The sequence below is a fragment of the Gorilla gorilla genome, chromosome 8, assembly GCF_029281585.2.
Source record: "Gorilla gorilla gorilla isolate KB3781 chromosome 8, NHGRI_mGorGor1-v2.1_pri, whole genome shotgun sequence".
Classification (NCBI taxonomy): Eukaryota; Metazoa; Chordata; class Mammalia; order Primates; family Hominidae; genus Gorilla; species Gorilla gorilla.
In genome coordinates, this window is record NC_073232.2 from 55,898,736 (window position 1) to 55,926,374 (window position 27,639).

General features: G+C 40.6%; 1 protein-coding gene across 1 annotated transcript in view; it reads left to right on the forward strand.

Annotated features, from left to right (window-relative positions):
• The window catches only part of CCDC6 (coiled-coil domain containing 6), a 118,350-nt gene that overhangs the window by 61,478 nt on the left and 29,233 nt on the right, over positions 1-27,639 (forward strand). The window contains exon 3 of the mRNA XM_019035333.4: positions 12,940-13,068. Within this exon, the coding sequence (XP_018890878.1) occupies positions 12,940-13,068 (129 nt within the window). The remainder of the gene's footprint in view (positions 1-12,939; positions 13,069-27,639) is intronic.

Sequence of the window (27,639 nt, forward strand, 5' to 3'; positions counted from 1 at the left end):
CAGGAGCTTCCTATGCTGACTTTTTTGACATAAAATGTGAGAAAAAGTAGGTAGAGGGAAAAACAAAGGTAGAAGAAAAGAAAGATAAAAATAATTAGGTGAAGCTGGAGTTAAACTTGCTTTATTTACCAAAGTAGGTGGGAGAAATATTGTTATTTCTAGTTGGAAAGGTGAATCTTGTCTATTGAAGGATACTAGGCCCCACTATCGATGGACCCTAGCTATCACTAGAAACAGTTTTAAAATAACTTTAAAACTTTGTAGTTCTAAATGTTACAATGTTTTGCATTTCATTTTTAAACAATTTACAGTCAGCCCAGTCAGTAATTACTTTAAAATATGGAGTTATATCCTGCTGCTGTCCTCACCTTCCTATTTCCTCCACTCATAAACTTGGTAAGAAAGATGAGACCTTTTATTGTAATTTTCAATAATGCCTCAGCTTAGAATGAATTCTTTGGGCTAAACACTCTTTCTTCCTCAGGAGAAAATGCCAGTTTTTACAAAATGGATTTTTCAATATGCCAGAGCCTAAAGGATTTTTTTTCTCTCTCTCTCTTTTTTTTTGGAGATAGTCTCTGTTGCCCAGGCTGGCATGATCTTGGCTCACTACAACCTCCGTCTCTTGGGCTCAAGTGATTCTCATGCCTCAGCCTCCTGAGTAACTGGGCTAATTTTAACTAGCCCAGCTAATTTTTTTTTTTTTTTTAAGTAGAGACAGGGTTTTACCATGTTGGCCAGGCCAGTCTTGGATTCCTGATCACAAGTGAGCTGCCTGCCTAAGCCTCCCAAAGTGCTGGATTACAGGCATGAGCCACTGTGCCCTGCAAGGACTTTAAAAATCTTTTCCATGGAGCTTTTTTTTTTTTTTTTTTTTTAATATTCCACCTAACCAGATTTTTTTTAAAGATGTTAATGCTTTTAGTGGCATCATGCTCCTGGAAATCCAGGAAACTCAAACTTAACCCTTTAGGTATTCCAAGTAGATAGAAAGTCTGATATTATCCTGAAGCCATCTGCTTAGAAGTGAGGGCCTGACTCTGGTCCTCAGTGTTGCTAACAAGGAATCAAAATAACAAATAACTAATTTCTGGAAGAACGTAGCTATTTTTTCTCTTTATAAAAGTTACATTGTGGCTTTTCCTGTAGAAAATAGCAGATTAGATAACTCAGACATACCTCACTGAAGATAAACAAAAGCTTAACAAAATCCTTCTTTGTTAAATAATTAACATGATGGTGAAGAACTGTTGGGCAGAGATCTGAAGGAAGGTGGGAACGAAGCACCCAAGGCTGCTTTTATTCAGAGGGCACTTGGAATTCATCCAGAAAAACACCTGAGATAGTAAATTGTGGTTTTGGTCGTTGTATGGAGCTGGGGCTGCAGAAGTCAGTTGATTGCTTTTGGTCAAAGTTTAGAGAGAGTGATCAGTCAACCCTACCTCAAGCTGGAATCATGAAGGGCTGCATGCTTAGGCTAAGAGTGGACTAGTTTTGCATCAGCTGGGTAAATGAGAGACACAAGGCTTTGATTTTGGATTAAGGTAGACCCAGACTTATGGTGCTTAGCCAAAGGAGATGGAATTTTCTGGAGCAAGTTACTATCATCCTAGGCTACAAGCTTCTCCTGCTGATAAATTTTCAAATACAATATTCAGCCCACAGTTAAAGATCCATGCACATGAAGATATGAGATTCCATGAATGTATGTGACTAGAAATAAAAGAAATGGACTTCGCAGATTCTTCAAATATTGGAATTACCGGGCGTATACTATAAAGCAACCATGCTTACTATACTCAGAGAAGTAAAAGCCAACCTTGAAATCTTTGGCAGGAAACCGGAAACATATCACTTTTCTTGTAGACATTCAGATGTTAAGTGAAAAACTAATGAATAACTATAGGGCAATACGTTTGAAATTTATATGATGTGGACAAATTCTTAGAAAAACATAACTTTCTCCAGCTGACTGAGGAAGAAAAAGAAAACTGTCTTCTGTCCTGTAAAGAAATTGAATTAGAGATCAACAGCCTTCATAAACAATGAATTCCAGGTCCAAATGGTTTCATTGAGAGTTGTACCAAACATTCAAGGATAAAGTAATTTGTCTTCTGGCCGGACGCGTTGGCTCACGCCTGTAATCCCGACACTTTCGGAGGCTGAGGTGGGCGGATCACGAGGTCAGGAGATCGAGACCATCCTGGCTAACACAGTGAAACCCCGTCTCTACTAAAAATACAAAAAAAGGCCAGGCGCAGTGGCTAACGCCTGTAATCCCAACAATTTGGGAGGCCGAGGCGGGCAGATCATGAGGTCAGGAGATCGAGACCATCCTGGCTAACACGGTGAAACCCCATCTCTACTAAAAATACAAAAAAAGTCCGGGTGCGGTGGCTCACGCTTGTAATTCCAGCACTTTGGGAAGCCAAGGCAGGTGGATCACGAAGTCGGGAGATTAAGACCATCCTGGCTAACACGGTGAAACCCCGTCTCTACTAAAAATACAAGCAATTAGCCGGGGGCGGTGGCAGGTGCCTGTAGTCCCAGCTACTCAGGAGGTTGAGGCAGGAGAATGGCGTGAACCTGGGAGGCAGAGCTTGCTGTGAGCTGAGATCATGCCACTGCACTCCAGCCTGGGTGACAGAGCAAAACTCTGTCTCAAAAAAAAAAAAAAAAAAAATTGTCTTCCATAAATTCTAAAGGGAAAAAAATGGGTCCCCAACATATTTTAAGGGTAACATAACCTTCAAAGCTCAAACTTAAGTGTAGCTCAGAAAAGGCAAATTATACTACAGCCTCAATCATGAGCAAAAATCCTACATAAAATATAAGTAAATGAAGTCAGCAATATATTAAAAGGACAATGCACCATGACCATGCTGGGTTTATACAAGAAATGCAAGTTTAATTTACCAGTAGAAAATCAGTAAGTGTAATTTGCCACATTCACAGAATAAAAAGAAAAAGTCATGATCATGTTAATAGATGGAGAGAAAGGATTTGATAAAGTGTAACAGTTCATGATAAAAATTAGTGAACTAAGAATAGAACTGAAACCTGACTTTCTAAAAAAGTGTTTACATAGGCCAGGCGCGGTGGCTCACACCTGTAATCCTAGCACTTTGGGAGGCCGAGATGGGCAGATCATTTGAGGTCAGGAGTTCAAGACTAGCCTGACCAGCATGGTGAAACCCCATCTCTACTAAAAGTACCAAAAATAAGTTAGTGGGGTGTGGTGGTGCACGCCTGTAGTCCCAGCTACTCGGGATGCTGAGGCAGGAGAATCAGTTGAACCAGGAGGCAGAGGTTGCGTTGAGCCAAGATCATACCACTGCACTTTAGCCTGGGCAGCAGAGGGAGACTCCATCTCAAACATAAATAAAGTGTTTACAAAAAGGCTGCCCAAACCATTGTGTTTGATTGTGAAAAGTTAACTTTCCCTTTAAAATCAAGAACAAGACACGGGGTCGGGCGCGGTGGCTCACACCTGTAATCCCGCACTTTGGGAGGCTGAGGCTGGCGGATCACGAGGTCAGGAGATCGAGACCGTCCTGGCTAACGTGGTGAAACCCCATCTCTACTAAAATTACAAAAAATTAGCTGGGCTAGGTTGTAGGCACCCGTAGTCCCAGCTACTCGGGAGGCTGAGGCAGGAGAATGGCCTGAACCCAGGAGGCGGAGCTTGCAGTGAGCCGAGATCACGCCAACGCACTCCAGCCTGGGCGACAGAGTGACTCGTCTCAAAAAAAAAAAAAAAAAAAAAAAAAAAACAAGACACGGATGCCTGCTGCATTTACCTATATTGATTTTTGTTGTGGATTTCTAGCCAGTGCAGAAAGGCAAGAAAAAGATGTAAGGATTGAAAGGAGGAACTAATACTGCCATTTACTTCTTATTGTGTAAGTGGAAAACTTTTAAATCTTAAGAATCTACAGGTAAGTAATTAGAATTCTGTTTTCTCATATGAAAAATTGTATTTCTGTGTACCAGCAATAAGCAGTGAAATGTGAAAATATGAAAGCATCAAAAACCAAGAGAAGGGATTAAGTGCCATGGAAAAATATAGAACACTGTAAAGGGCATAGGGACAGTTGAAGTTCTAAGTAAGTTCAAGTCATTGAGGTAATACTTAAGCAAAATCTGGGAGAAGAAGCTAGCCAAATAGATTTTTGTGGGAAGAGTATTGTAGGCAGAAGGAATAGGAAAGTGCTAAGGCCTTGAAGTAAGATTGTGCCTGCCATGTTGGAGAAGCAGCAGAGAGACTGGTGTGGTTAGACTGACGTCATGGGGAGAGAAGAGTGATAGATGAAATTGGGAGGTAATGGGTCTGGAGGCTTGATATGATAGAGGTTTGGGAGCCACTGTCGGCACTTTGGCTTTTATTCTGCATGGGAGGAGCCACCACAGGGTTTTGAGCAGAGTAGCAAAATGATCCTACATAGCTCTTAAAATGATTGCTTTGGTTGCTGTGTCATGAAGAGATTATGGATTGGGGGCCAAGGTGGGAGCAATGCATATTAGAAGGATATTCTGTAATACATGCCAAGAGATGGAGTGGATTATTCAGGAAGTAGTAGTGAAGATGGTAAACTTTGGATTCTGGGTACATTTAGAAGAAATAACCTCATAGGATTTGTGGATGGATTAGAAGTGGTGTAGAAAAAAAGGATCAAGAAAGACTTAGGGGTTTGAGTCTTAATGACTGGAAGAATAGTTACCATCATTTAAGATGGAAAAGACAGCAAGTGGAGTATGTTTGGAGTAAGAAGGTCAGAAGTTCAATTGCAATGTCTGGGCTTCCAAATGGAGAGAACAGACAAGGCAGTGGGGCAGAGGTTCTGACTCTCAACAGAGAAGTCTGGGCTAGAGATATAAATTTGGGAGTGTTTTCTTTAGAAATTATTTATTCCCATGGAAATTAATGCTGTTACTCAGGAGGTGTGCCCAGAGGAGAGGACCAGAGACATATCATAAGGAAAACGCAAGGATGAACCACAGAATGGGAGAAGAGATATGCACCATATGTAATGACAAAGAACTACAAATCAGTAAGAAAGCAAACAACCCAGAGGAAAAATGGCAAATGATTTAAACAGACTCTTCACATAAGTACGTGGCCAAAAAGGCAATAAACAAATGGAAAAAGTACACAACCTCATTAGTTGTCAGGAAAGGTGAATTAAACCACAACAAGATACTACTAATAAATTCTTATGTACTGCAGATAGAAAATTGAAATCATTACATGCATTTGAAAACAATTTGGTAGTACCTAATTAAGTTGGAAATACTTATTCTCTATGACCCAGTGGTTTCACTCCTGGGTATATATGATATTACATGTACATGTGTACCAGATATGTAGAAGAATGTTCTTTATGCCATTGATCATGATAAAAAAAACTAGAAATGGCCGGGCATGGTGGCTCACGCCTGTAATCCCAGCACTTTGGGAGGCCGAGGTGGGTGGATCACGAGGTCAGGAGATTGAGACCAGCCTGGCCAACATGGTGAAACCCCGTGTCTACTAAAAATATAAAAATTAGCTGGGTGTGGTGGCACATGCCTGTAATTCCAGCTACTCGGGAGGCTGAGGCAGGAGAATCACTTGAACCAGGGAGTCGGAGGTTGTAGTGAGCCAAGATCACGCCACTGTACTACAGCCTGGCGACAGAGTGAGACTCTGTCTCAAAATAAATAAATGAAAAGAAATGACCCAAATGCCTGTCATCCGTCGAGAGGATAGACTGTGGTATAAATAGCTGGATACTGTGAAGCAATGAAAATACAAACCACAATGAGTAACAAGTTCATTTAGCAGAAGAAGCTGGATATGAAAGAATGCAAAACCTAGCAAGACCAATGTTTGGAAGTAAATGAATACATAGGTTGTTTAAAAAAACAACTTTAGGAAAAATGTAAGGAAGTAAATACCATAAGAATTAGGATATTGATTATGTCTAGGAGTTGGAGAGGGGCTATAAACAGGAAGAGAAACAGGGGCTTTGGGGCAGACCATGATATATGGGTAATGTCCTAGATCTTGATTAATCCATCCCACCCCCAACCGTTGTTTTGCTTATCCTGAGGCTTAATCTAGAGCAAACAGTCCACATGAAGTGAGGACGTTATCATTTATTCAATCAGTATTTGCATTCACAATGTATTTTCTATGTTTTGGAGTAGGATCAAGGAAATCCTAGTCACTGCCCTTCTTAGAGCTTTCAATCCTGTAAAGAGTGATTGAGAATGTACCCAGGCGTTCTAGGATGGCAGCACACATCAGAGATGAGGGCAAAGGCTTTGAAGCCTAGGACCTCAGTTTGAACCCTGGATTTACCCTTTACGTGTGAAATTTCAGGCAGATCACCTAATTTCTCTAAGCTGTGTTTCCACTCTTTGCAAAATGCAGGTAACAGTTTCTACTGTAGAGTTATGAAGATTCAACCATCAGGTGTGTTAGTGTATATAAAGTGCTTGAGACGTAATAATCGCCCTGAAGCATTAGCTGCCTTTAGAAGTAGCTGATGGAAAAGATACAGAAAAACATCATGAAATGGACATCAAAATGCACTTGAATGACAATGTGCTTCTCACACCTTAAAGGAGGGTGAGTGCACATTATGCTGAGGACCTGTGGGAAAGCATTGGGGAAGTCTTTTATGCTATCCCCTAGTCTTGGTAAATTGAGGGGAGGGATTCAGACCCTATAGGCAGAGGCACAGCATGAGTGGGGCATGTGGGCAGAGTGAGTGGCATGGTTTCTGTAAGAGTGATCCGGCATGACTAGCAAGTATTGTGATCTAGAAGCCCCTGGACCAGTATGGTCACCAAAAGTGTTTGGTTGGCATGATGGGATTTTCTTTTCAAGAGTCAGAAAAGGACATGAGCTTTTCCTTTAACCACAATAGCTACCACTCCCTGGCTTACACCCATCCATTCTTTGTTTGCTGCATGCATGAACCCTGAAGGCATTTATGCTTGCAAACCTTGGACTGTCACATCAACTGAGTAGTGTGAAAATAGTATGAGGAAGGCGTGGGAAGCTTGCATAGGGATTGGATCATGGAAGGACTTGAATGTTATGCCAGTGAGTTTGGACTTAGTCCACAGGTAGTAGGGAGCCATTGAAGAGTTTTGAGCAGGACATTGAAGTAATAGGACTTGTGCTAGGATGATCTACAGTGGACCTGGGGAGATCCAGTAGGAGGTTTTGGCAGTAGACCAAAGGAAAAGGAATAAAAGGCCTGAACCAGACTGGGGCCATGAGCACATGGCACACACAAAGGAGAGTGTGTGTGTGTGTGTGACAGCTGTTATGGAGGCTGACTTCATGGGCCTTGGTAACTCATGAGATGTGAGGCATTGACCCAGAATACTGGTACCAGTAACAGAAGGGGAGGAGGTGGGAATAAGTGTGGGCCCAAGAAGCCCTTAGTGATGAAGTACTGAGTTTGAAGTGGGAGTCTGAATTTCTGCTCAGTAGCACAGCTGACAAGTCGGTTCTTGAGAGACTTTCTATGTTCTGAGAGAGATTTTTGAGCTTTTTTTCAAAGCTCATATTAATAACATTATGATTGCTTTTGACAGTCTAATGGCTTAATGCAGTTATTGTCCTGGGGTGGCCTTTACTTGGTCCAATGCAGGTAGCTCCATTCCTTGGTAATTTTCAATAAACCAAGGATGTTAGTTGTGGTACTGTGGGTAACAGAGATATTAGTTGACTAGTGAAAACAAAGCTGGGGGCCTCTCAAGCTTCTTCTTCTTTCTTTTTTCTTTTTCTTTTTCTTTTTTTTTTTTTTTTTTGAGACAGAGTCTCGCTCTTGTCGCCCAGGCTAGAGTGCAGTGGTGCGATCTCAGCTAACTGCAACCTCCACTTCCCAGGTTCAAGTGATTCTCCTGCCTCAGCCTCCTGAGTAGCTGGGACTGCAGGCACATGCCACCACGCCTGGCTAATTTTTTTGTATTTTTGGTAGAGACAGGGTTTCACCATGTTAGCCAGGCTGGACTCAAACTCCTGACGTCAGGTCATCTGCCCACCTCGGCCTCCCAAGTGCTGGGATTACAGGCGTGAGCCACCGCGCCTGGCCTGGTTTATTCTTAAATTGCCTTGAAAAAGCTGGGTCCTAGAGGTAGTGGCTAGAAGCCTTGCTTCGGTTGGCAAGGACTGACTTGACAACAAGCCCAGACCTGCACATTGACATTTTACAAAACCTAGGATCCAGCATACCTGCTGCATGTTGGGTGGGAAGGTGCTCTCAGCATCCAGCGTGCACATGCACTTGTGGTACCTATTGGAGGAGGTTCTCCCAGGTAAATGATTTTCAATGCCTCTACCTGCTAGAAAGAATTTATTGAGAAAAAAGTCATTTGGTGCAGAGTTCTTGAATCTATTATGTAAAAGGCCTGGTTCATTGAAGTGGTTCCAGAAATCCTTTGTAAATTATAAGCACAACAATTATTGGTAATTGGATGATGCTTAAGGCTAGCCTGCTTAAGATCAAATTAATGCTACACTTGTGTATTTCACTGGGCTGGAAGTTTGCTTCCAGCAAACTTATATATATCTAATCTAATATATATCTAATATAATCAGTGGATGATACAAGAAAATGCTTGCTTTAGGACTTAGAATTTAAAATTATACTGATTTATAGTTGAGCATATAGTTGCATTTTCATTTATGCCCTTTTCAGTTCTGTTAATATATTTTTCTTTTTGTATCCCAAGGAACAAACTTTTATTTATATAACCCTAATTCCGTTGAAAATGTGATCTGCTGAGGGATCATTGTTATGTGATTCTGATTCCACAGGGATATTTTTATTAGTGTTAACATATAGCACAAATAAGGGTTATAAAACTGTTCCATAATCTTTGAGATTGACTTTATATAAAAATGTATTTGTTGAAAATTCTGATTTTTGAAAAAAGCCTTTTAATCTGCCTAGGCATCTAGCTTTATATATATTTAAGGCAGACACATAAGTATCATTTCAAAATATTAATTAACATGCTTGATTATTATTAGATGGAATAATTTTTGTTCTAGTTCAGGATCTTTGACTTTATTGGAAGATTTAAAATTGTTCATGTAACAGTACATTAAGACCTATGATTATAAATTTAAAGTCGTGCCTAGAAAAGTTTGCCCATATTGAAGATGGGCATCAGAGGTGAAACTGACAGCTAGTCTTAAGTCACCCTGCACCAGGCTTCCCAGGGTTTTTACGTCTGTGGTGCCATGAGCTATAGCTTTAAAATAGGCAGATCAATTCAGGGTGTTGGTTCAAACCCTAGTGGAGCCACGTTGCTTGAATTTACGTGGTATCTGTTTAAAAGAGAATGTCTGAATTTTTCTTAGACAAACTATATGAGGCAAGTTCTGTAGTTATTAGTCCTTCAAGGTCCCTATGCACACATTTGCCTCCTACCTCTTGCTCATCTTAACCCTTGTCTCATGATTTTAGGGGACTGAGGTGCTTCTGTGTTTCTCTCGAGCAAGCTTTTTTTTTTTTTTTTTTAAGACAGGGTCGCAGTCTGTCACCCAGGCTGGATTGCAGCGGTGCACTCACGCTCACTGCAGCCTTGACCTTCTGGGCTCCAGCAGTCCTCTCACCTCAGTCTCCTGAGTAGCTGGGGCTACAGGTGCGCGCACCACCATGTCCAGCTAATCTTTTTTTGTAGAGACAGAGCCTCACTCTGTTGCCTAGGCTGGTCGCAAACTCTGGGGCTCAAGCGATCCTCTTGCTTCGGCCTCTAAAAGTGCTGGGATTATAGGCATGAGCCACTGTGCCTGGCCATGTTTCTCTTTTTATTGGCAGTTTCTTTGTTCCAGGAAGAACTATATTTTCTGTTTCTAGTCTTTGTTCAGGAACTCCATGCTCTGCTTCTGTTGCATGTCACCTGAGGTGGCAGAACAAAGCAGGCAGCAGAACTGTTTGTTTTAGCACTGTCTTTGGGGGATGATAAAAACTGTGAATCTTTAGCAAACAGAGTTAGATCTCAGAATGGCTTAATACTTTCCAAATGGGTTAGTGTAACCCAGTGACCTTACTTGAGTTCTGGTAATGACAGCTTTACCATCAAATTTTCCTTAGGGTATAGCTCTTGAGAGGAAAATGCCTCCTAAAATTGAGAGCTCTGTTAGGCTTTATTACTAGTTCAATCTGTAGTCTTGAAGGAAGTACCTAAAGCTACTGACAGTGTTAGACCGTCTGTCTAAATATGGATATTTTCCTGCAAGCCAGTGAGAGCCTTGCCTTTCCTCAGATGTTATAACATTCTATGACAAACGCTGCTTGGTGGGCAAGAGATTTTTCAATGTTAGATTACATCCTTTATTGTTTTAGTTTACCTCAGGGCAGAGGCATAATGTTGAGAAAAAAGAAGGGTTCTTTCAAATAAAAATGGCAGCAGTTGAAAACATATTGGAGGAAAACATAGCTACTATATTAAAAAAGCTATGCAAATAGTTTAAAGGTTTTAAGACTTAAGTTTATCATCTCTCAATAACTAGTAGATACTGTTAAAGCTTAGTGTTCATAACTATTTTTAGAGCAAGGATGATATGTTAACTATAGATCTCACCTACCATTCTCATAGTACCTGCAGATAGAAGACAGCACAGCACGCTTACTGAATGAAAGCCTTAGGCGCAGATGTACATGCTTTGCTATATTTTTCCTCCTAAGCAATGCTTGTTCCATTGGGTTCTTTTTGTCGAAAGTGCTGGGAACTCTTCTTCTTCTCTATTCATTCGTCTTAGTTCTTTTAATTGCTGCTTGGTCTTGCAGAACCTGAGTTTTAAAGAGCTAGCTAAATATAGACTTGTCACTGTAAGCACTTCCTTATACCTGCTTTTCTCTTGGGTCCCTGCAAGATTGACCAGGTTATTTTTGGCCTTGAACATCAAAAACAGTTGGAAGGAAAACAGCATCTATTTAGTCAATATTTCCAGTGTTGGAAGACTACGTCAGATTAAAATTTTTTTTCTTTTTTTTTTTCTTTTTTGAGACAGAGTCTCGCTCTGTTGCCCAGGCTGGAGTGCAGTGGTGTGATCTTGGCTCACTGCAACCTCTGCCTCCCTGCAACCCCTGCCTCCTGGGTTCAAGGGATTCTCCTGCCTCAGCCTCCTGAATAGCTGGTGCATGCCACCATACCGGGCTTATTTATTTATTTATTTATTTGTTTGTTTGTTTGTATTTTTAGTAGAGACAGGGTTTCACCATGTTGGTCAGGCTGGTCTTGAACTCCTGGTCTCATGTGATCCACCTGCCTTGACCTTCCAAAGTGCTGGGATTACAGGCGTGAGCCCCTGCGCCTAGCCAAAACAATTTTTTTTCCCCTTAAACTGAGTATGTGTTTTCAGGGCAGTGGACACTGTCAAATGTGGAGAGTGTTACTTGTAGCCATTTTGAGGATGATCAGGCTTGCCTCAGCTCTCAGTTGTCCACTCCACCATAAGGAGGGTTTATAAAGAAACGTTGCATCCCCTGGGCAAGCATACGTGGCTTTTTTTCTATGTTTAATCATTTGGCTTTCCAGGTGCACAGGGTGTGGTAGGTACTCATGGGTGGAGCAGTCTGAAGGCGACCTTTCTTGGGTTTGCTCAGTGATACAGCGGGAGAGAGCACTGGTTTGGGGTTCTGGGCGGGGTCTGGGTCCCAAGCTCCGCCACTTTCCAGCTGTATTGCTTCAGTCTAATAATGTGATTTGTCACATATAAAATGGAAGTGACCGTGCCTGTCTAAATGCATGTGAAGAACCTGGTGTATAATACTGTCTGCCAAAAGAAATGGCTTTGAACATAAAATTAGGGACCAGTGTCCTATTCAGCCAAAAACTAAAACTTTTGTGTGCTTCATTGTTTTTAGTAGCTTTTACTTTTTTCCCTTAATTCTGAAACATCAGGCCAACCCCTGCTGCGGATCAACAAACCCCCCCACTGAGTTGAGAGTGTTATAAAAATAATGCGCGATTATTAATGAGAACCTCCCCAAGTCCCTATGGGTCCACTGGATTTCTTTTATTTTCCTTTGGTTTTGTAGGTTGGAGTTTGGTTTGTTTTTGTTTTTAAATTTTCTCTGGTAATGACACCTTAGCCTTATCTTTTAATTGCATGAATAAGATTCTTTTTTTTGAGACAGAGTTTTGCTCTTGTTGCCCAAGCTGGAGTGCAATGGCGCTGTCTCAGCTCACTGCAGCCTCCACCTCCTGGGTTCAAGCGATTCTCTTGTCTCAGCCTCCCAAGTAGCCAGGATTACAGGTGCCTGTCACCACGCCCAGCTGACTTTCATATTTTTAGTAAAGACAGAGTTTCACTGTGTTGGCCAGGCTGGTCTTGAACTCCTGACTTCAGGTGGTCCACCCGCCTTGGCCTCCCAAAGTGTTAGGATTACAGGTGTGAGCCACCATGACCAGCCAACATTTTCCCTCTTGGTTTTTAGGGAATATATAGTAACTGTGGCGTACAGTCTCTGTATGGAAAAATAATTGTGCTGATTTTTATGAAGGCGTGCTTACTTGTACACTGGAAATAGCATTCTGAATAATTTACCTAAGTATGTTCTGTGATTTTGACATCTCTGTCTACATACATGATGCAAATCTGAATAAACCAATTCATTTAATAAAAATCGGTATGAAATTTCTATTTTTTAAAAATTTATTTGTATGCCTATAGTATAAAACCTGAAAGGTAGCAAAAAGTATATTGCAAAACACAAGTTGCATTTCCATTCCCTATGACTTTCGGTTTTAAGTTAGAGGAACCAGTTAGGCACAGATTACTAGGTATACACTTGCACATTTGAGCAAAAATGGGTAATGTAACTTTTGTGGTATAGCTTCTTTGTATAGTCACCTTTTGGAGCCAGTGTTTCCATGGCATTTGAGTTGCCTGATTTCCACATCTCTGTGTTTTTCATTTTCCAGTTGCAGCATGAGAAAGCCGAACTAGAACAGCATCTTGAACAAGAGCAGGAATTTCAGGTCAACAAACTGATGAAGAAAATTAAAAAACTGGAGAATGACACCATTTCTAAGCAACTTACATTAGAACAGGTAAGCACCTGTAGCTCTTCCTTTACATTGTATTTTCTCGTTCTCAGCTTGTTCTTTTAAGCTTTAAGATGCCTGGAGGAATTTAAGTGAAAAGTAGTTTTCAGCTTTCTCTCCCCACTGTGGAGACTTCATTTCTAAAGTGAGCATTGACAGGTTTACATAGTTCCTATCATTCTCTCACACATTTTCTCTTTTTTAACCACAATTAATAAAGTTTCAGGAGATAAGTTGTGATGTACTGATTTATAGCAGGAAATGTCAGCTTCCTTTTTGCAAAGCAAAGGGAGAAGAATGTTTTTGACCACAGGATAGTTTCTGTGAAAGTTCCTAAGACAATGTTGCTGTGGAACTAAAACTGGTCTTTCAAAGCTTCTTCAGAATAAACAATTAACATTTTCCTCTTTGATTGATTAGCAACCTTACATGAGCCTTCTCTTCTCCCAGTCCAGACTTGTTGGTACAAATATGGAGTCATAGACTTGGTAACTCACCTTGAGTCAACCACTGACTGATTGTATGACCTTATATTAACTTCATTAATTTCTCTGGGCTCAGGTTCTCCATTTGTAAACAGAGCAGGACAGACTAAAACCAGAAATGGCAAACTTAACAAGGGACAAAGGTGGGAAGTAGTAATAGCACACAATCCCTTTGTCCTCTGCCCTCAGCAGGCATTGGTGTTGGAACATTGGCCTTGGGAGTCCAGACTTGGTCTGTATGCCCCATTATCACACAGAACTCTGGGCAGCTATTGTCACTCCATTCAGGGTGTGTCAAATTATATTATTGCTAGCCTCAGTGTTCCCCGATGCCTTCACCCATGCTAGCGTCCTGAAATTTTAGTTCCCCTAAGTTATAAGAGGCTGACGCTAGTGTACTGCTACCTGGGTTTCCATGTAAAATGCAGTAGATGAAGATCTTCCAGCTGTTTGTATTTTAGATCCTGATTGCCCTGATTAGGCTAAGCCTCATTAAAGTTGTCTGATTTATCTCACATTCAGGCTTCTCCCTGTGCACCTTACTCCATGTTAACTCATTCCATCAGTCACTCTCAGGACCGCTCTAGTTTGAATATTTTACCTGAGAATGAAACAGTGATCATGCTGCAAGGTTTGAAGGGAAGTTAGAGTTTGTCTTAAAGTAAGACTGACTTTAGTTATTCTGTTATTCTTGTTTTTACCTGTAGCAAAGTAGGGAATGGTACTAGGTTTTCTAACACTGAATGATGACCCTAAAAGTGTTTTCATCCTTTCTGTGATGAAAGTTCAGTTTTCAAGGGCTGGCTATTTTATACATCTCTAGAGTAATTTCTTCTTACCATTCATCTTCCAAATTTAAATTCAGTGTCTAAATTAACCAGACACCATGCCCCGTGCCCTACCAGTTTAAAAACATTTTGTTCTGAGTTTCACCCGTTTAATTCCCAGGATAGGCAGTAGCTCCAGTTCTGTTCAAGTTAAGCTAAGCTTCGAAGATTTGTGTTTAAGTCCCTGACACACCAAGTATTTACTTGTTAATCAAGAGTTAACCAAGTGACCAAGTGAAGTCCTCACAGAAGCTAGTATTAGGAGAGCTTTGCCTGGCCATGCCCTTCACAGTGATGGTTGTCAATATTTTAAATATAATAGCTTCTCTCTGGTACTTGTTCACAGGCTCCTAAAGGAGACTTTGAAACTAGGACCGTGACCCAGAGGGTTTAGCTATGGCCACAAGGGGGAGGTAGTGGCCTACTGTCAGAAAGAAGGGCAGTCTCATCCTGTTGTTCCTGGGGAAAAGTCCTGCCTCCCTGTCTTAAGACCCTTTGCAGACTTTAGTAGCTGAACCCCTTTAAAATGAAGTCTGAAGCATATATTCTCTATACCAAGTTAATAACTTAGTGACCTTTTAGGCTTATTTCAGTCCTCGATGGTAAAGAAATAGATTTCCACAATAAAATATGTGTGATGCAAAGCCCATTCTAGAAGTAAGCCTCAGATCCAGCATATGAAGCCTATGTTTTAATTAAAGTGGAAAAATTTAACATTGCCATAAAAATTTCCCCCACTTTGCTTTGGGTATGACTGGGATAATTAAATGTGTTTTCTTTGACTATAAATAATTTTAATCAGCGTTTAGGGGGCATGTTTGGTTTTTCCCTCTAATAGAAATAAATCTCTTAGTTTCCATGGATATGATCTGACCAGCCCTTGAGCCCATCTCTTGGAATTATCTGTATTGTATGATACGATGTAGTATATGTTATAGTCTATATTATATTATAAAGGATATCCTGTACTCTGTATTATTGTCAGAAGAGCAAAGGCATGCACTACACTATGCCTTATCATGATTTACATGTAGTTTTTGTCTTTGCTTTACTGACAGTCAATGCTTTTAAACTATAAGCCACTTGAAGGCAGTTATCACATATGCTCCCACATGTCCCACTGCTTTGTTAGATCAGTAGTAAGTGTAGGTTTGGGCATGTGAATGGTGAGTGGTCCTCTGTATTTCAGAAGGCAGCGCAGGCTAGTGTTCAGGGCCTGGGCTCTGACTTCAAAGCAACCAGTTGTGAACCCGTTCCCTCTACTTAATAATCCTTTCACCAGTTCACTTTCTTTTTAACAGCCCCAGTGAGATGTAATTTACATATCCTACAATTCACCCACTTAAAAGGTACAACCCAGTGGTTTTCAGCATATTCGGAGTTGTGCAACCATCACCAAATCAATTTTAGGACATTGTTGTGAACTCAAAATGAAACCCCGTACCATTCATCTGTCACCTCTAATCCCCTATAACTTCTAAGCAACTGCTGTTCTACTTTCTGTCTGTGTATTTGCCTATTCTGGACATTTCATGTAAATAGAATCATATAATATGTGGTCTTTTGTGATGGGCTTCTTTCATTTACCATAATGTTTTCATCCCTGTTGTATCTGTACTGCTTCTTTTTTTCTGGCTAAATAATCATCTATGGTATGGATATACCACACTCATCAATTATCCATTTATCGTTTGATGGACATTTAGGTTGTTTCCATCTTTTAGTTATTATGAAGAATGCTGCTATGAACATTCACGTATAATTTTTTTGTGTGGACATATGTTTTCATTTTTCTTAGTCATATGCCAAGGAGTGAAATTGCTGGGTCACATGGTAACTCTCCTTAAAATTGTGCAAACAAAATGTAATTTTAAAATAATCCATACTTTGCATGTGGTGGGTGAACCTGCAGAAGGGATATTGGAAGGCATTCTGCCAGAGATTTGAGTTGGTCACGACATGTTTGTTTTGAAAGTAGAGCTTGGGTTATCATGGTATCTGAGTTGGATCCTTTCTGTTCTCTGTAAAGCAGAACTTAACTGGGCTGAGTTTCTTCCTAGGAAGGCCCCAGTTAACTCACATGTCAGCAGGGCCTCACTGTAAGTTTATCTCACTGAAAGTTAGTCCTTTGGTATGGACACTTCAATTAGTCAGATATCATTCATTCTTTTCATAGGCCTTGAATCTGGAATCCTCTTATTCTTCAAACAGGGAATGTTCACAGCTAGATCATGAAGGTCTATGGGCTATAAATGGTTCTGCTGGTGTTTTGCAGTATTATAATTCACAGAATTGTAGAGCTAGAAGTCCAAGATGTTGGGAAGACTACCTTTTTCCCCAGACGCTAGTGGGGACATGAGACAGTGGGAAAATCACAAATAAATCCAGGGGTAGGGGCATCAGCTCTGCTCTTAGAAATTGGGACAACAGCCTCTTATTCTCATGTCCTCTCCTTCCAGAGTTTGCTGCAGAGGTGGGCTTGGTGGGAGTCACTGCTTAGTGATAGATCAGTTTGGCCTGTGAGTGGCCCAGCTTGCTCATGCTCCCTTTTCAGAAATGGAAACCCGGAGAGAGATTGGGAGGGTTTCTTAAGTCACACAGCTAATGAGTGGCAAACGTGGTCTCCTGGTTCTCGTCTTAGTGGTCTTTTAGACCCTGGAAAGACTTTAGCCTTTGCAAATTAAAGACAATGTCATCTTTCTTTTATACGTCAAAGAACTCTGCTGCTTTCCTGTTCAAACAGCCTGCATTAGTTCTTAATCATTTATTTTAGTTACCTTTTTGGCATTTATTTAGCATCTTAAATGCTTGATGCCAAAAGTCAATTTATAAGCAGATGTAAAAAAGCATATTCAGGATAATGTAAAATTGTGTGGTCTTTGTAGCACACAGTATTAGTCTAGTAAATTGGATTGATCTAGTCAACATGGCTTTAATGATATTGGGGCTTTCTAAACAAACTGGTGGCCAGTGCCTATAAACCCTGACTTGAAGATTTTTCTTCAAACATGGTCACTATACATCTCTTATTTGCTATTCACATTTTCTTAGGTAATGGTAAGAACATTTGGAACTTGGAATTTTCTGTTCATGTCAAGAAATCTTATTCTGAATAATATGTTCTGCCACTTAGGGAAAATTTTCCTTACTTGTCTAGCATTAAAAGGCACACATTAGTTTATATAATAAGTGAAGTTTAGCTCATCAGATATGAGGGCCTTTTGTGTACTCTGCTCTGAAAATTATCTGATGGGGAAGAAGACAACAGTGGCATACGGTACGTGGGTTTTAGACACTCCATGGTTATTAAGTAGTACTGTAGAAAAATAGGGCACTATATCCGTGGAGGGTTAGTCATCTAATTCAGCTTACACTTACATGGTGTAGCAGGATTGCCTACCATGTACCAGGCCCCTTACTTTTTCCTTCCTGTAGTTGGCCCTGTGTCTTTTTTTCAGTTATTCCTGGAATTTAGGGACATATTTTCTTATCTGAGATGTCCCACTTCTTCCATAGCACTAAAACCCATATATAAAGGTTGGATTTAGGATTGGTATATTAATTTTAGCTTATTAGCATCCATTTATAATGATATCTTAGCCCATGTAGTTTAGGGAAACTTCCCTGGGTTCAAATCTCCCTTTCATCTGTAATAAACAGTGTGGCCTCATGCATGCAATTTGACCTCTTCTGTGAAGCAGTTGCAATTCTTATTTGTATATTTTGGGGAGGCTTAGTTGTCCTTCCTGCCTGTCCTCACACTCCATGTGTACTAAAGTTCTTTCTGATGCAGGATTATTCAAATGTGGACTGCACAGCAAGAAATACATTTATATGGTAACCTAGTCACTGATGATATATAATTGTATGTGTCACTGTGATGACTTTCATAAAACGGTACTTACATGCTTTGCACTGATTTTCTATTTAATTATATTTCATTTTTATTAAAATGTAGGTCACAAAAGACTAGACTAATTTCACAATCCAGTAATGGGTCTTGACCTGCAGTTTGAAAAAAGTGCTCTGCCTTGCCCAATGCTTTGGTGCCTCCAGATCTTCATGGATCTGTTTCCTCTGCCTGGAACACTTTCTCCCTCTTCTATCCTATCCCTGCTCAAGCCTTACTAGCGTCCCTCCTCCAGTCAGTTAGGTGTCTGTGCTATGAGGTATTTCTGTAATATTCAGAACTACTCTTGTAACATTCAGTACTCTGTTTAATTGTTTCTTTCTAATAGCTTCCCTATAAGATGAAGGAGGGCCGAGACAAGGTTGATCTTAACACTGTATCGCTGGTGACTCTAATCTGTTAGCTCTCCAAAAATTGTAGCTGCTGCCATTTATACTGAAAAATGTCATCTAATTCCTATGGTACTTTGCCCTTTGCCCTACCCATTTTCCAGGAAAATAAGTGTGTATATCATTTAAGCCTCAAATGTTTCACTACCTTCCTTGAACTGGTTATCTGTCTCTTCAGTTATGGACATATTTATGCTCATATGTCATTTGTGATCTGGCCTCTTCAACTTTCTTCTTTGCCCATGCTGCTGTTGATGCCCTTGTATGGCATGCATCCTGCATTAATCCAGTACACCTGTATTGCATGTCTGCTGTGTCTCACAAACTCTTCTAAGAAAGATGATGGGAGGTCCCTGGCCTTGAGAAGCCTGGTCCAGGGAGGCCAGTGCTGAGGGATGCACTGGGCAGAGTACTGTAGTGGAGGAGAGTAATGGTGCTCCCACCGTAGCACAGCAGCCGCCTAGCCAGCAGAGAATGCCTGCAGCTGCTCTGAGATTGATGAAGGAGAAAAGACACCCACTGGCTAACTGGGTCTATGTTCAGCCATGTTGCAGGGAAGCAGAGATGGGAGAGGAGGCAGAAATGAGGAGAGAAAATAGGTAGTAAAAAGTATTTGCAGGTACTATATAGAGTAAAGATGCCAAGAACAGAAAAAGAGCTGTGAAGGAGATTTGAAGTTGACTCCCTGCCTCTACTTTGGGGGTCATGGAGTAAGAGGAGGTTTTGGTATCTGCTGTGTGGTGTACTTGAGGGTTTAGGCTTGTCTTTACAGTGAATGCCAGATGGAAGGAAGCCACATAGCTCTACCAGGGCTTGTGCAAGCCTCAGTGCTAACCATGTTCAGTGATTATCTTCAGCCACTAGATGACACTGGATGACTTAAAGGGGCTTGATGGGACCCCAGCTTCCAGGGGCAGTACAGGGAGTGACCCTCACTCATCTCAGTGCCGCTCATCATCTACAGCTGCAGCAAATCACAGAGGCCAGGGTTTAGAATAATGAATTTGAATCCTCAGGACAAAATTTTTTAAATTCATTGTCTTAAGCAGGAAAATATTTAGTATATTTTAAAGTCTATCAGGAAGGAAAGAAAATTTTCACATTTCCAGTTCTTAGAATAGTGGCTCTTAAGATGTTAAAAACGGTTAAGGATAGTGCTAAGGATACAAGATGGCCTTTCTGCCTTGGTTGTCTAGAAGGCAATTCATTCAAAAATATAACCAAACTGACATCATAGCCAGTTCCCATACAATTGTGATGCCACTTGTTTTAGTAGCTACAGCAACTAACTCTAGTGAATTATACAGATAATCTTTGTGTCCTTGTGATTTATGAGTGAACTCAGTGGCTAGTGGCTCATATTCAAGTTTGCATCCTTGGGTGATGTGGTTTTACTAACTCTTGTAAAACATGGTTGTATTAGTCCTTTTTCACGCTGCTGATGAAGACATACCCTAGACTGGGCAATTTACAAAAGAAAGAGGTTTAATTGGATTAGTTCCTTGGAGCTGGGGAAGGCCCACAATCATGGCAGAACGCAAGGAGGAGCATGTCCCGTCTTACATGGACAGCAGCAGGCAAAGAGAGAATGAAGAATATGCAAAAGCAGAAACCCCTGATAAAGCCATCAGATCTCGTGAGACTTATTCACTACCACGAAAACGCTATGGGGGAAACTGCCCCTATGATTCAATTATCTCCCACCAGTTCCCTCCCACAACATGTGGGAATTATGGGAGTACAATTCAAGATGAGATTTGCATTGGGACACAGAGCTAAACCATATCAATGGTGTTTCTCTTAAATTCACAGGTAGTGTGACCATACTGGGTCTTGTTTAGAATTCCATTCATGCTAAAAGCTTCCCTTGCAGATTCCGACAGCTAGAGGAATCCAATGAAATTGTGCTGAGTAGAGCACCTACCGATTTTTGTGTGCCATTTTGAAAACACAAAGAACAACCATGTTCCTTGAGGAGTCACTTGCATTAAGGAAATGAAATTTAGTGACTACCATGCATACTTTGTAGTTTAGTTATAAATACAAATTTCAGATTATGGAAGTCTTGGAATTTTTTTTTAAATCAAACGTTTGCATTGTACAAATAATCCATTGTTCTTTCAAGACAGTTTGGAAAACAAGTACAAAAAGAAGTACAAAAATGAGAAAACATGACCTAGATTGCAGTTCCCCTAGAAAAACAGCTATTGATGTTTTTTTCGTCTTCTCCTCCTCCTCCTCTTTTCTCTTCCTCTCTTTTTTAAGTGGATTTATAATTGGCTGCCCTGCTTTTTAAAAAATAAAACATCATAACTTATGTCTGCACATTTAGATAAGCCGTATTGGAGACATAATCATAGTAAACCCTGAAGTCGGCTTGGTGGGAATTTGATTATAGCGAATCCACAGTGATGTTTCAGTTGCCTGAGAAGCTTGGGTGCATTCATCGCACCCACTGCTTGTCCAAGAGAGGTGGGGAAGAAACCTCAGATGATAGCTGATAAATAAATGGAATTTTGTGCCTTGGAAGTGAGAAAACTAGGGTCAATACACCATACTCAAAAGAAGCTTCAGGAGGCTGTCTGTTGAGTTGATTTGTTTTGGAATCCATTTGTTGGGATGTGATGAAGCCAACTAAGGGGTGCCAACTCCAGACCTGTGAAAATAGACTCTGAGCTGTGTCAAGGGACACAGATAAGTCTCTCTGTAGGATATGAAAAAGGAAAAAAATCCCCCAGAATTCCTTTCCTAGACTCAATTTCAATTAAATAGAAAAACTCACTGTGTTCCATCTTGTAAGTCTTGTAAGACTTTATTTTGAAGCATCAGATGCCACATATAGATCAACTTGTACAGATGATGTTACATGATGGAAGGGGAAAAACTCAATGTATTTCCTGTGTCAAAGGAGAGGCAGTTCATCATGATCCAATGATGTGCATCTTCTGGTTACCCACTGGGGACAAAGACCTTGCATGTTAAATTGAAGGGCAATGGTTTGCTGCAGTAGAGCAGTGAAACCCAGGGATACTGTACTGAGACTTCCTAGTTGTAATTGTGAAATGCACAGGTCTGTTTCTTTATGATCAAAACAAGAATTTGCTTGATGACTTAGGTGTTCTCTCTAGCTGAACACACAGCAAATGAATGAATAGCTAAATAAACTCATCATCCCTATGTAAGGAAGTGGGATGAATGTGGTAATGACAAGAAAGAAATGATTTATCAAGGAAACTTCCATTTTGGATAAAGAACATCAAGTTTGTCCAAAACTTCCATTTTGGATAAATCACATTAGGGCAAGAGAAGTTGCCCTGTTGTTTTTAAAGAAGCTTGTTTTAACTTTAATAATATTTTGGGTTGGGAGACAACAAAGTCTTGCCATTGTAGCAGGATATTTCCCTGACCCCTTCACAGTAGTTGTGAGAGGGGTGTCTCATTTACTCAGCCCACCACTCTCAACTCCAGTGTGGGAACTGGAGTGAACAAGTGCTGGCACCAGCTGGCTGCTTAGGTACTGGCAGGAACGAACTCTGTGCTGGCCCCGTAGCAGCATCTAGGCGGGGGTGCCTGTAACTCCTGAAGCCCCAGAGGATGTGTTACTGTACTCTTTTAGTTCCGCTGTCCATGGACGGCTTAAGTGTTAAGAGTTCAGTGGGCCCTTTGCCTTTTTGCACGAGTCGGCTGCCCTCCACCAGCAAGGGCAAAGGGCCAGTGTGACAGCCTTTTGTATCTGCACTCATAGCTCCCGAGCTCTTGTCTGGCATCCAGGAAAAATGAGGTTGCACAAATGAATTGAAGGATGGTAAATGTGGGGGATTTTATTGCCGATGAAAGTGGCTCTTAGCGGGAAGGGGAGCTGAAAAGGGGATGGGGCAGGTAGGTAATCTTCCCCTGAAGTCTGCCTGGAGTCTTCTCCAAAGTTACGCCAGCAAGCTGTCCCTCCGAAGTCAAACCGCTTCTCTCCAACCTCCAGCTGTAATCCTGTCTACCGGCTGAGTCTGGGTTTTTTTTTTTTTTATAAGCATAGGGTGGGGTGGGACAGGGCCATGGGTGGTTTAGGAAAAGGCAACATTCGAGTGGAAAAACAGGGATATGAGTTCTCACTTTGGACTGTGGTTTCAGGCTTTTTGGCTTGAGGATGGGGTTTTGCCAGGGACCTGCCCTTTTCTGCCTAGAATTTCTCTGCCCCCCTGTCCCTGTCACTGTGTTGCCCAGGGTGGTCTCAAACTCCTCGGTTCAAGCAGTCCTCCTGCATGAGCCTCCCAAGTAGCTGGGATTACAGACATGCACCACCACACCCAGCAAGATGCTTATTTTAGGTAATAGTCTGATGGTACCCACTCATCTGATAGTATATTTGCAACAGTTACAGATGTCATTTCTTTCCTGAGGACTTCTCCACTGAACTCTTGATGTAGTAAAAGAATGTATACACAATACTGTGAAACTTGCTTTCCCTAAACGGCAATTATCGGTTAAAAGAATCCCCTCGGGTAATGAACCCAGTATGCAAATTTCTGTAATATTATGTTGATGTTAAAGTGATGAAAATGTTAAGACTAGAAACTGTATTAATCTGAGTAATTAAATGTGTGTCTATTTAAAAAGTTATTTCTCATTGAAAGCAAAATTTATTGAACTGATAAGTTATGAAATAGTGTCATTTTCATGTTAATAATGGCATATTAATGTTGTCCTGAAATTATGTCAATTTCAAAGAACAAATCTAATTCTTACAGGAACATAATTTTTTAGAAGAAAAAAGATGTAAGCTGTATTAAAGAAGGTAAACTCTGAGCTATCTGGAAAATTCTATCTTCCAAATAACTGAGCTTTCACTGTCATTTATTCTTCTGAAGGTTGATTAGCTCATTCTGTATTTTAAATATGCCAGATAATACCATATTAATGGATTGCTGTTTTTGGATGTACTATTCAATTATACTAGGAAACTCAGTTTTTTTAAGATTAGATAATCTAGGTTTTTTTCTATAATAAAAATAGCAGATGTTGATTAAGAAATTGGGCAGGCCAGGAAAAAATAGGAAGATAAATTATCAACGGCATAACTTTCAGCCAAGGGACAACCATATTTATCTTGCTGTATAGTTCTGATTTTTTTTGCATATTTCTCCTTTTTCCTGTATTTTAGATATATGTAGGTAAGTTTCTTTTCAATTATAACTTTGATCTTCTAGTCTAGAAAGTGACCACTCTTCCTCCCCCTTTTCCTTGCTCCTCACTGGCAGACTTCCCTCAACTCTTTCTGTTCTCAGCATTGCATGAGCTGTGTGATGACCTAGAACTTGTTCTTAAAATTCTGAAAGCAATCACAGCTTGATTAATCAAATAGACACCTGGGGGGACGCTGTGGTCTATGCACACCTGTCTTAGTTTATCTGTAACACAGACTGACTACTTGTTTTGTCTTTTTTTTAAAAGACAGTTTTCCAGAATGCAAGGGTCAGATGTCTTCCACCTTAGGAGAATTGCCAGGACTGAGCAAAATTCCACTGATCACCTGAACAGACAGCTGACACAGACATTGCTTGTTTTACCTGACTTGTCTCCATTGCTTTACTTTGTGAAGGCTTTGTCAAGGACCATTGTGGATTGCTCTTAGCTATTTTCATGTCAGATGCACGTGATGTATTTTAATAGCCCCCTCATGAATTCTGTTAGTCACTTCTTTCCAATATATAGGCACAATCTGGATTAACTCAGGTGTATGGGAAAATAGGATGGAATGAGATTGTCTCTGCTCTTGTAGTAGAAGCAAAACTGTGGCCATTTTTCTGACTGATTTATTTTTTGAATATTGTACTTATATTTTCCCGGGTGATGTTGATATACCCCCAGGTCAGCACTTTGAACACTTGAACATCTATGAAATCACGTAGTAAAGTGATAGGAGATGGGGCTAAGCTTTTAATGGCCTTTAGACATAGCATTTAGACATAACCTAAGCTGAAAGGCTTTGGGAAGTTGTTGTGTTAAATCCCCAACACACTCTTGTGTTTTCTTAGGACTTGCCTCTTATTTAAAAAAAAAAATCTGGCCAACTTTAGAGTTTGGTTAATGTGGCTCTTAAAGTATTCTGGTATCTTTTTCTTTCTTTCTTTCTTTCGTTCGTTCATTCGTTCTTTTTTTTTTTGAGACAGTCTTGTGCTGCCACCCAGGCTGGAATACAGTGGCACAGTCATAGCTCACTGCAGCCTCAAGCTTCTGGGCTCAAGAGATCCGCCTACCTTAGCCTCTTGAGTAGCTGGGACTGGAAGCACATGGCACTGCATCTGAATAATTTTTTATTTTTTTTGTAGAGACGGGATCTCACTCTGTTTCCCAGGCTTAAGTGCCTGGCAAACTTTGTGTTCTATTTATATGATAGCCTTTATTTCGTAGGCTTTCCCTTTTCTTTATTATGCCTGGATTAGTACATGTCGTAGTTATAATGGACTGCTTTCCAAAATTTGTGTTATAAATCAAATATTCGGGTTTCAAAACAGATTTTCCCATAGTAATGATGATTATATGGTACTTAAACTAAAACCTTTCAAAGCAGATTGAAAAGGTTCACTAAAACCTTTCAAAATCCTATAACTGAGCTAGATTTAGCTAGAGTTCTCATCCGGCTTTTTTGCCAAACGTTCCTTACTCCCACCCCAGCATCGTAGTCCTCTTTAAATGGAAAAATGCAGTAGTAAGAAAGAACTGTGGTAGCATTGGGAGCCACCTCTGGGCTGGCCCACTCCCTTTCTGCTTCTTTGGGTGTTGGTCAGGATCTGTCTACTGAGAAGACACAAGTAGGACCGGCTGTGAATTCAAATAAGCCAGATACATTTTTATATATTAAGTTTATTCATTGAAGAAGTTCTAAATTTATTTTGGGAACATAATAAGAACTCCTGGTCTGATGTTAATTAACCTGTAATGGAAAGTAGAGCTACTCAAGAGGAGTAAAGATTTTGGCAGTTCATTGAACTGACTTAATTACAAAGCAGTCTTTCCAATGAATATTCAGCTCCAATGAATAAATCAGCTCTATCCCTTGGTGCTGGATGCTTGCGGAATAATCACAGTACGGGGCTTGGGTTAGCCTGAAAATTAGATGTTTAGTAAGGGATGAGTGGGGTACGTATTGCATGAACACCAATTTTTTTTAAAAAGTGATCAGATGATACTAGGAAGGATGTGGAAGGGAGATTATTACAGATAGAGACCAGCATATTGAAAGCACTGTATCACTTGGCTTTTTACACCTGAAGCAAGAATTTCCAACTTACTACCCTGGAAACTTAACATATATTATGAGCTTGTGCAATGACCAGGACAGTGTAAGCATTGAAAATCTGTTTTAATTGGCAGAACTGTTATGTTCACTTTGGCTCTAAGTATATAGGATTTGGAATTAGGTGGGCAGGAAGTGGTGGGGAAACTGATAAAGAACTTCAGGGGAAATTAACCAAGGGACTCAATATGATTTCCTCTAACTTCTCTGCTCTTTAATGTCAGCCAGAGCTCCTCAACAGTGCTGAAAAGTTGAGATTTTTAAAACTGAAAAAACAAGAGGCCCTGCTCTTTGCAGGGTTAAAGATAATATAGAGTCCTGTAGCACTGCCAGCCTATGTAATGAAATACAGTAAGTCCTCACTTAACATTGTCAGTATAGTTCTTGGAAACTGACTTTAAGTGAAACAACATATATGAAAATCAGTTTTACCAGAAGCTGATTGATATAAACAAGAGTTAAGTTCCTATGACATATTTCTGGTCACAAAAACATTATCACACTTCTAAATAAAGACCCAACATACTTCTGATATTAAACATTGAAACAAATATGAGTTATGCATATATTAAAGAAAGATTAATGAAAACCATATAATTACCCCATTTTTAGTGAATCAGTGAGTGATGGTCATAGTAGTGATGTGTTAAATCAAGGGATAAATGTTTGCAAAGTAAAAATTGTAAGGAGCACCTCCTCCCAACTCACAGTTCAAAAGCAAATAGTAACAATTACAGCGGCTTGCTGAACACTTGCATACTGCATCATTGATTTTCATGTGTTTGTATGATTAGCATATACTTTATGAATTTGTATTTTACAATAATTTGTACTCATTCATTTTCTAATGTGCTTATTCCAGTTCAGATCAAGGGTGGCTGGAGCCTGTCCTGGCAGCTCAGGGCACAAAGCAGGACCCAACCCTGGATGGGGCACCAACCCATTGTAGGACACACTCATACACACACTCTTACTCACTCCAGAGGGACCATGTAGACATGCCGATTGCACATCTTTGGGACATGGAAGTAAACTCGAGTATCTGGAGAAAACCCACACAGACATAAGGAGAACATGTGAACCCTACATAGACAGAGGCCCCACTGAGAATCTGCTTTTTTTTTTTTCCCCCTCGTCAACATTATAATAAAAGGACGTTGAACATTCAAGGACCTACTGTACTTGAGAATCCACACGGCTGAGCTGGGGCTTCCTGTGTTGCCTGCATCATGGAAATAAATTAGTAGAGCAAATTGGGACAGCAAACCCAAGTTTCACACTCAGGGTGCCCACGTTTGCTGAGGTGGGCAGTAGATTGATAGCTGGTAACTCTACCAACAGATGCCAGGAAGGAGCCGAGATTCACGTAGAGCTCCAACCCATGTTTCCTGATCTCATCTGTTTCCAAAATCGCTCATAGACTCCCTAAACTGTCCTTATTTCCCTGGCATCAGCTACCCCCAACTCTGCTACTCCCAAGTATTGTTGGCAAAGGAGATAGGCCCACAAACCACAGCATGATTTGCCCTAAATCCATGTTTCCCTCAAGTTCCTCTGTACTTGCTGGTTGGACAGGACCCAGCAATTTTGGCTGCCATGGTGACTGATATCCCTTCCTATCTTGGTGGCATGACTGCCTGAGTCATGTCATCTTGCAGGCTAGTGGTTTCCTCAG